At 33.8% G+C, this 10,362-nt stretch overlaps 1 protein-coding gene across 1 annotated transcript; it reads right to left on the bottom strand.

The window, feature by feature from the left end:
• Window positions 1-510: 510 nt before the first annotated feature.
• LOC138310739 (cell division control protein 6 homolog) lies at window positions 511-10,348 on the bottom strand. The gene is made up of 12 exons (XM_069252078.1): window positions 10,248-10,348; window positions 9,417-9,619; window positions 8,389-8,526; window positions 7,855-8,133; window positions 7,361-7,560; window positions 6,450-6,613; window positions 5,965-6,071; window positions 5,414-5,553; window positions 4,129-4,297; window positions 3,540-3,742; window positions 2,888-3,028; window positions 511-1,593 (listed from the first exon to the last, which is right to left on the bottom strand). Exons 2-12 carry the CDS (start codon window positions 9,598-9,600, stop codon window positions 1,507-1,509), a joined length of 1,812 nt encoding a protein of 603 aa, XP_069108179.1. The 5' UTR covers window positions 9,601-9,619; window positions 10,248-10,348; the 3' UTR covers window positions 511-1,506.
• Window positions 10,349-10,362: the final 14 nt, after the last annotated feature.

The following is a 10,362-nucleotide window of genomic DNA, read 5'->3' as shown; positions in this document are numbered from 1 at the left end:
CGGCATACAAGAAGTTCGACCACAATGTGTAATGGCGGACTGCGAGCGAGTTTAAACATCTACACACATGTCACCACCATGGGCTTTTCAGGCATATCACAGTAAAACTGACTGATCTAATTTCCATTAGAACTGGGGTTTTTCCGATATATGTACAAATTTTAATGTTCTCTTAGACTGAATTGTCCCTTTAAATTCTTAATCAATCTCACAATTGCTTACAACACATACATTCAAAATAGCATAGGCTTGTCATGCAAAATATGTCTAAAAATATTAATAGAGGAAAGTAATTTTTGCTTTTTAATTGGAATAAATGAAGAGTTCATTTAGATACTTTGGTTTGAAAATCATGACCTTGCATATACAAAGTTATATAGTCAATAATTGTAGCAGGTAATTGAATTACAATTAATTTTAAAACTAACATAATATTTGAAAACAATACAATCAAATTTAATTACATTCATTATCTCACAATTATTTTTATCATGCAACAAAGTTAAAAAAAAAAATGGAATTACACTATACAAAGAATAAAAAATTCCCCAAGGGAACAAAAATTCATTATATTTAATACAATTCTCATTTATACAAATTCAATAAAAAATGTCAACAAAATGCAGTACAAGTTTAAATAGTTACAAATACAGGTATGTGTTCATTTTCACACACAATTCTTCAATATTTGATCCCACTATTGATAATAATTCTAAATTTTTGAAGTTTACCAAAGAGCAAATTGTATATGCTTTCAACACATTATAGTTACTGTGATAAAAATGACAAGATATTCTAAAATTTTGGAAATACGGTAAACTTAAAGCAGCTGCAAAGCAAGATCAAAAACAAAAGTTGATGACAAAAAGTCTATTTCAACACCACAATATGATGAAAAGATATCGATGTTTTCAGAAAGATAGGCTGACAAGATTAAATATCTGTTGATCACTCACATAAGGACTAGATAGTGATGAACTTACAAAATATTAAAGTTACAACTTAACACATATAATAATATTAAACAAAGATTTGAGCATTTTAAAATCACAAATTAAGACATAAATCCTTGCACTTGACGGGATGTAATGAGACATGATATTACAGAAATAGGTTGTGCTAAGTGTTGGGACTATCTTGCTTTAGCATGATTTCACGTGTATATTACAGAGTTATCTGCCCTAGTGGGAAGGTATTGCTTGTGATGTCATGTTTGCAAGGGTAACGCTGCAGGGCCATACTGGTTAAATAAAAGATTTTTTTTTATTATTATCACTAAAACGTTATTACTTTTCTGAGAAAACAACAATTTTTTTGCTAACAAAATAATGATATTACAATTGGTACCTACCAGCAAGGGAGGTAACCCTGTAATATAGCCAATTATGGAAATGATAATAGTTTGCTGCGTAGAATTGTTCAAACTTTAAACTTCTGGACACTAAAACACTACTATACTCCATGTTGTAGAAATTGTTTACAAACATTTAATTCCTGGAGACACTTCTATAGTCCGTCCTGTAGAATTGAGGAGATCAACACCTTGTCTTGTAGTGTGTGCTCTAGTTCTTTTTCGTTCAGCTTCAATGTTACCTACAAAACAAAGCCACAGATAGTATTACAAATCCTTAATTTAAAATAAAGATGCATTTTTTTTTTCTTCTTCTTCTCAAAGTTATAGAGAGAAAAGCAACTAGAATGTATATTATTTCAAACAAATGACAGCATTCTGAAGATCTTTTTTCTTAATATGCATTGCCAATCAGTTTTTCTAAGTTATTCAAATTTATTTTCGATTGAATAGGTCCTATTTCTTACTGTAAGATGGACTTTTACATGTTCATATTTTCGCCTAGTCGCCTTTAAAAGTGTTCATGACATGCTATAATTTCCACGCTGTACATGTATTATGGAAATTATTCACATGTAAAATTTGCATTTGTATGCATCTTCTAAAATGTATGAAAAAAGAAATGTTTTATTGAGATGGTACGATACCTTAGCCAGTCGGCCATCTTTGGGTTTCTTGATGCCTATGATCCCCCTTGTCTCTAACAGAGTACACAGGCCCTGGAACTCAGACGAGTCGTGTGTAGCCATCTGTCTTTTCTTACAAACTTTAGTACAGGTATCCTGAAGCTGTAAGATAAAATCATAGTCTAAAGTTGAAAGTTTTGAACTTAAGCTTTGAATTAACTCTCTCCGTACTCGTTCAAATTTCCCGCTCGCAACCGGAAGTAAATTTGGGCTTCGTCCTTTGTGTATTTAGCAAATGCAAATTACTGTAGAGATTTCTTAAACAATGTTTTATGACTATGAAGCTTATATAACATCAGTATCATGTCTTTTATTAGTTTAATTTACATGTATAAACTTGATTGTTGACTACTTATTTGAAAACACAGCAAAATCGTTAGACAGAATCGAGGGAAATACACCTGCTGACCGACATATGTGTAACATGTGTGCAAGTAATGTGTCTTGAGGGATACAGGGACATGTCTGTGACGGATTAATGCATCACGAGTATGGAAAAGAGTTAACTACTATAACTTCAGAAGGAAAATGCCATCAATTACGCAGGAATCTGGATTAAGCAAGTTATACTGTATATCTCTATCAGTGGTGTAAAAAGACGACAAATTTTCCCTCACCTTTCCCATGGTCACTTCCTTCATCCGTCCTTGCTTGACCATCAGCAGTAGAGTACAGTAGTGGACTTTTACATGTTCATATTTTCGCCTAGTCGCCTTTAAAAGTGTTCATGACATGCTAATTTCCACGCTGTACATGTATTATGGAAATTATTCACATGTAAAATTTGCATTAGTATGCATCTTCTAAAATGTATGAAAAAAGACAATGTTTTAGTGAGATGGTACAATACCTTAGCCAGTCGGCCATCTTTGGGTTTCTTGATGCCTATGATCCCCCTTGTCTCTAACAGAGTACACAGGCCCTGGAACTCAGACGAGTCGTGTGTAGCCATCTGTCTTTTCTTACAAACTTTAGTACAGGTATCCTGAAGCTGTAAGATAAAATCATAGTCTAAAGTTGAAAGTTTTGAACTTAAGCTTTAATTAACTCTCTCCGTACTCGTTCAAATTTCCCGCTCGCAACCGGAAGTAAATTTGGGCTTCGTCCTTTGTGTATTTAGCAAATGCAAATTACTGTAGAGATTTCTTAAACAATGTTTTATGACGATGATGCTTATAACATCAGTATTATATCTTTTATTAGTTTAATTTACATGTATAAACTTGATTGTTGACTACTTATTTGAAAACACAGCAAAATCGTTTGACAGAATCGAGGGAAATACACCTGCTGACCGATATATGTGTAACATGTGTGCAAGTAATGTGTCTTGAGGGATACAAGGACATGTCTGTGACAGATTAATGCATCACAAGTATGGAAAGATTTAACTACTATAACTTCAGAAGGAAAATGCCATCAATTACGCAGGAATCTGGATTAAGCAAGTTGTACTGTATATCTCTATCAGTGGTGTAAAAATATGACAAATTTTCCCTCACCTTTCCCATTGTCACTTCCTTCATCCGTCCTTGCTTGACCATCAGCAGTAGAGTACATACGACCAGTTTCTGTTGTAGGGGAATGCTATCTTGACCGGACGATGTGGAACTTGACCCGTACACTTCAGATAGAACACTGGAGATTTGCATCACACCTATTTTCTTTGGGATGGCTGGCGGTTGTTTGGACGGACTGTTTAATGCTGTAAAGAAATGTACACCATGGTTAAAGTAATTTTTCATTATAGAGTCTCAATCAGGCTAGGAATGTCTTCAACGTTCAATCATAAAAGTCGGAGAAATAGTCACTTTGCATAAAAAGCAATGTAGAGCTGAATTATGGTAATTTTTTAGGGAAAAGCATATGAAATCGCCACAAATTAATGAGCGACAATTATATATATAATTTTCTTCAGCTTATATTTAAGAATAGCTGCAAAATCTTAAACAGATAAGTTGATGAATTCGAAAATTTATAGCTTACAGCTGCTCTGTTGCAAAAGTGTAACAGGGAATTATGGGTATTCCTTGGTTATTTGCTAATCGAATTACAACATTTGATAAGATCAAGATTTCCTCGGATGTTTACCTGTAGATGACTTCAGAACCTGTTGACTACGGACTTCCGTTTCTACCATCTCGACTGCCCTCCGACACACATCCAAAGCCTTTCTCATGTCCCCGGCCACTGCCGAGATTTTCCGGGCACAGAACTGTATGGCACTGTTCTCCATCACACCTACTCCATTACACTCGATCTGGGAAATAAACAACACAGAATGTTATTTGTTTGGTTCTCGGTCGACTACAGTATGACTCCAGGTAGAGGGCCTGCAACTTTAAGCACTAGTCCGATGCCCATGACTAGTAATTTTACCGCCGGACTAGTTCCAATTGTAAGGAACTAGTCAGATTGGACTAGTGGCTCCCAATTTACAAGAGCGGTGGTCTATTGCATTTTTCAACATATTCTGAGTGCATTCTGTATATGTTTATTTCTGTCTGGATGCATCCAGCCTTTAATTTGTGTCAAAATTTGTAAACTGATCATGTGACAGACATGCTGAAGCAAAACCGCTGTATTTTTAATTTGGACTAGTGACTAAATAGTTGGACTAGTAAAACTTTGGGGTTTACTAGTCTAATTGTCTAGAGCAGCGAAAAAAATTGACGTCCCAGGCTAGTACTGGGAAGAATTCTTTCTTTTGTGCAGGAATGAGATAATGACACCTAATTGCCTTGAAATACCTTAGTTTAGGTTGATTTATTTCTAATAACAACCAGGGTTAAGTGGAATTAATCGTGGAGTGGAAATTTCTACTCTTGTCACTTTCATCTCATCCTCGATATTCCAGGGGTTCCGATCACTTACGATCTCTACACCCCTGGACTATCTCATAGTGAAACTGGAGGCAACAGAATAGAACAGGTAACTTAGTCATTTGATGTACGTCAAAAGAGCCGTATAACGGTACACTGTGGTTGACTCTGTGCCTTTGATGTTAGGCGTCGCTCTCTCTGTAGTCTTCAAATGAAATATTTGCTAGCCTGTGATTGGTCAAATGTTTTCCGCTGAGCTGCCTTCAATTTCACTATGAGATAGTCCAGGGGTGTAGAGATCGTAAGTGATCGGAAGCCCTGGAGTATCGAGGATGCTTTCATCTAACCTCTACGTTTACATGCACATTATCAACATGTGTATTTTTTGGACATTTGGAAAAATTGCACTATATACATGCATCGATTGCACCGTGAAAAATATATCAAACTGCAACAATTTAAACTCTGAAAATATCCCTTGAATCTTATTTAATGGTTGCTAATAATACCATTACATGTAATCTAAACAAAACATTGAGAGACTGGGTACCCACCTTTTCTATTCTGTCCTTTAGAATAGCAGCGATTTGGTCTTTGCTGTAAGGAGCAAAGTTTAGTAGTTGTGGTTTACATTTGGGCCTGGCTTGAAGGCGTGGTAGAATTCTGTCAGTAAGATCCAAAGCGTTGGCAATCCCTGTAGTTAACGAGGTTTTAATTAGTCATAAATAAACAATGTTTCCATTCCAGAAGTGACTAGGAGATTGAATTATACTTTTAACACCAAATGATATGTATACTCTTGAATTGACTCTTCATGGCGTAAGTGTTCAATTCCTAATTCAGTAGTTTATCTTTTGTTGCAAAAACAGTGAAAACTTTTTCCATGGAAAATATTGAATTAATTTTCATTTTAAATTTGTCATGGTTTAATGAATGATTCCAGTCGTAGTTTTGCAGACAATTTATCATGAGCCCATTTGAATGAAACATTTACATTTTCCACTCCCCACTTCTTTTTCTTCTTCAAATTTTTTGCAAAAGATGGAATAGATCTGACTTTGGGGTAGATGTTTAGTCATTTTTGTTTACTGGTTACAGTACATACCTATCAGAATCAGCCTTGATTTCGTCATGGATGGCCACTCAAATATGGTGTACAGAATTTCCTGATTCTTACTATCTAGCTGGTCAATCTCGTCCAAAACCATAATTCTGGAAAGCAAACAAATTATACTTTATTAATGCTCAGGAAATGTCCAACACTGTCAATTACCACTGCTACCATGATTTAATTCACATTTAGTTTTTTTTTTTTTTACACATTCTGGAAAATCTGACTAAAGGAGTACAGATTTATTGAATACTTGAATCACAAGACTCGAAGAAGAGCCTATTGTTTTTTGTCATGGCAGATTCTACTTTTTGTTTACAAACATATGGCTAACTTTTCTAACCAGCACATAGATATCATGGTCAATATTTTGTAGTACTCTTTTTTGGATACATGCAATACATAAAATATCTAATTCATGACAATAGGTTTTTAAAGGTGTTGATAAATATCATACATAAATTATATCAAAATCTTACATGCTTGGTCCTGATGCTGTTAAGTGTTTCTCTACAGCTCGGAGTCGATCTTTGGCGGACGGTGGTGATTTCCCAGTCAGGTCCGTGTAGAGTTTTCCATACACGGTGGCCGAATCCTTCAGGGTCATACAGTTCAAGTATACAGATTTACAACTGTGTGTTGCCTGAAAACAACCAACAAGTGAACCGTTTTCAAATTATTCATGAGAGACAGAATTTCACAGGTAATGATGTAGACTGATATCTCAAATTTTCATAAAGTTTTGTACAAAAACTAAACTAGTAAATCTCTGGTCTTATTATAAGGTCTTTTCAAATGGCTGAATGAACTTTACAAGAACCAAATTAAGTTCTATGGAAATGTTCCTTAAAGATGCTCCACCGCTGACAAATGGTATTTTTTCACTATCAAAAACAGAAGCAGACGATTTAGTATTTTTCTTCAGTTACAAAAGTTACTTACTTTACACCATTACCACCATTGAAAAGTTTGAGCTTCTAATTTTACTTCAAGTTAAAAATATGAAAAATGATTAATTGCATCCCGAAAAAATTCCGTGGCACTATATCCTATAAGGAATGAAGTAATGATTGCGCATGCACCAAAGGCGAAATAAATTATTTTAAGTTATCTTTTGTGTTATTTAGGCATATATATATACACGATTAAACACCAATTATTGTTCAAATGACGAATATCATTTATGCTCTGTCGGCGGTGGAGCATCTTTAAACATTCTGTGTCCACTGCATGGGGAATTTTTTGTTATCAGAATCTCTTATATCAATCATTAACAAAGAACTCGGAGATTCATTTGTTAAAATTCAATCTTGGTATATTTCTAAGGGACATAAACGGCCACAATATTTTAAAATGTTTGAATATATCTTAGGGAAATCTTTGTACGCACCTGTACATTATCCAGGATGTGTGTTAGTACAGCGGTTTTCCCAGTGCCTGGTGCCCCAGATATATAGATACTGCCCGCTGTTTTATTTGTCATATGACCCTTCACAAACGAAGAAATCTCGGACATTTCCTTATCTCGGCCAACAAGTCTTTCTGGTTTTGCTGTATGGAATGACTGTTTTGCTTTATGATATAGTTGTCCTGGAAATTGAAATCACAGTATTTTTCTAATAAATGATATAAAATCTGATATTCATTATCAGGAATATATTTTGGGTTTAATTAATTCAATAAAATGTATATTAATAGGGTTTTCAAATTGTCTTTTTCATTTCATTTCTTTGCAATAATATCAGTAGCCAACTTGAATCTATCATATTAAGAATTCAGAGACTAGAAATTCAGTTTTAATTATTTAATGTTTAGCAAAACACCAATAAATCTCAAAAAGAAAAGAAAAACAAGGGTTTATATCAGCAGCAAAAAATGTCTTACCATCTTGTTTTTTCAGTTTCAGAGATGGAGTAGATTTTCTGTGTGAGTTCTCTCCCTTTCTCGGAGATAGGGGCTTCACTTTCAATGGCGAGCTCAGGTTGAGTTGTCTCCCTTTGCTTGGGGTAATAGAATTCTGTTTCAGTGGGGAGTTGAGGATATTTTGCTGGTTGTCTTTCCTGGGGGTCAGTGGTTGGACTCTTAAAGGGGATGAAAGACCTAGAGGCATGGCGTCACTCTTCTCTTCTTTCATGGAAACTTTCAACGGTGAGCGTGGCAGATCTGAAAGTCAAGAAAATTCAATTTAATAGTCATAAAACATAGACTTATGATAAACAAGAAACCAACACAATTAAATTTAACTTGTTGTGCAAAGGAAAAACATCAATTTTTTAAATATTTAATCTGAAAACTGATCTTTTTTGTTTGTAAAAATAAGACACCTCTTTGACATGCAAATAACATGAAATGAATGTTTGGTTTTAATTTAGGTCAATATTACAGCTAATTAAAATCAGTATGGTGTAAAATACCAACCTTTATTTTCGTTTCCATATACCAGTTTTGTTTTAGACTTTCCTCCCTGTATGGGTGTTTCACCTTTGCGTGGTGTAGGACGATTTTCTTTTCGCATTTTACTTGGTGAAATTCCTGTAGGCTGTACATTTTCTTCATCTGAAAGACAAGCATGTAAAGTAATGAGTGATTTTTGGCCTCAACGAGTCCTGATTCATGTAAAATATTTTACTTTTTGATCTCTGAAAGTATTATTCTTGATTTATCTTATATAATCAAAAATTGCTGTTTTATAATGTAAAGCTCAAATTTAAAGAAACATTTCTATACTTGTTTTTTTCCTTCAGTTTTAACACCGTTATCTGAATTCAAATTGTATACTATGTAGATTTTTTCTTGCAATGAGTAACTCAGAAAGATATATATTAAGATCTTTATCATGAATTACCACTAGACAATAAACTCTACAGGGGAGTAAAGAAAACTTCTAATATACAAGAATCAAACCCATTAAACTCCAAATATAAAATAAAATTGAAAAACAAAGCCTGTAGGCAAATACTACTTATTTCATTACATACCACATCAAAATCTCATTTTGGAAAACAAACTTTATATATCTTTATATTTTAAAGATGCTCCATCGCCGACACAGCATGAATGATATTTATTATTTGAACAATAATTGGTGTTTAATCGTGTATAAATGTGCTTAATTAACACAAAGAATAACATAAAATAACTTATTTCGCCTTTGGTGCATGCGTAATCATTACTTCATTCCATATAGGATATAGTGCTTCAGAATTTTTTCGGGATGCAATTAATTATTTTACATATTTTTAACTTGAAGTAAAATTAGAAGCTCAAACTTTTCAATGGTGGTAATGGTGTAAAGTAAGTAACTTTTGTAACTGAAGAAAAATGCTAAATCGTCTTCTCCTGTTTTCGATAGTGAAAATATACCATTTGTCAGCAGTGGAGCATCTTTAAGAGAATTTGAATATCAGACAATATAGACAGCATATACGTGAAACTGAAATTATTACCATCATCACTACCAATCCTTTTTCTTGGTGATTCGATCTTTGGTTTAACAGACAGTCTCTGTTTGGGTCGCTTTGGAGAAGCTAGTGATGGACTGGGGACAGGAATTCCATCTACTTTTTTACTTTGTGATCTTGTTGATTTTCTCACTGGAAACTCGAGTTTACGCTGAACTCTACTTGACATCTTCAATAAGTAATTTATTCTGAAAAACAAAATACATGAAAATGTAATAAAATGATAAACGCACAATGTTTAAAAGTACCATATCCATATATTTTTTTTCTTCTTGACAAGACGCTAAGATTTTGTGTTGTTAGTAATATCCATTGTTTGCTTACGTTTTCTTATACAAATTCTCAATATTAATGGGCAATTAATAATATAAATCTAAAAAAAAATCTGATCCTATTATATGCCTGTATTTGGACAAGTTTTGTATTTATAAGCCTTAAAATAAATGCGTAAAAATATGGCGGGCAAATAGACCTCAATAAATGCAGTAGGCCCTTGTTGTTTTTATGGGATAGGTACCGTTAATCTGGCAGGTTTTTTTTTGAAAGACCACCACCTAGAATTATCAACATTGAACTTAAATCAAAGAAACAAATCTCCATCAGGCTATTCTTTCTATAAATCTCGTATGTATGATCTAAACCCTTTATTATCTCGGGCCGCTTCCATTCAGAACTTTCAAAACACGATGAAAAAAATCGTGAAAAACAATATTCTGATTCGAATCTAAATGTCAAATGAATTAAATAAATTTAAAAGTATATCGATCTGCAAAATGCACTATTGCATACTAAAATCGGGTTTACAATTATACTTACTCAATAAAAATATCTTTCACTTCCACCCACGATCAAGCTGTTTACAAAATGAAGAATGAACTTGGCGCGAACCTTTCCTTTCCCGCGATTTGATTGGTGGCAATATTCTGATCTC

Source organism: Argopecten irradians, chromosome 16, assembly GCF_041381155.1.
Source record: "Argopecten irradians isolate NY chromosome 16, Ai_NY, whole genome shotgun sequence".
NCBI lineage: Eukaryota > Metazoa > Mollusca > Bivalvia > Pectinida > Pectinidae > Argopecten > Argopecten irradians.
Note: the sequence above shows the minus strand (reverse complement) of the source record. Positions and strands in the feature narration are given on the sequence as shown.

Excerpts from the sequence above, each read along its gene's own strand:
- LOC138310739 (XM_069252078.1), bottom strand. The coding sequence starts at position 9,600 with ATGTCAAGTAGAGTTCAGCGTAAACTCGAGTTTCCAGTGAGAAAATCA. Across the intron at positions 7,561-7,854 it reads GAAACTGAAAAAACAAGATG|GACAACTATATCATAAAGCA; the intron begins GTAAGACATTTT and ends TTCAATTTCCAG. Across the intron at positions 6,072-6,449 it reads ACAGCATCAGGACCAAGCAT|AATTATGGTTTTGGACGAGA; the intron begins GTAAGATTTTGA and ends TTTGCTTTCCAG.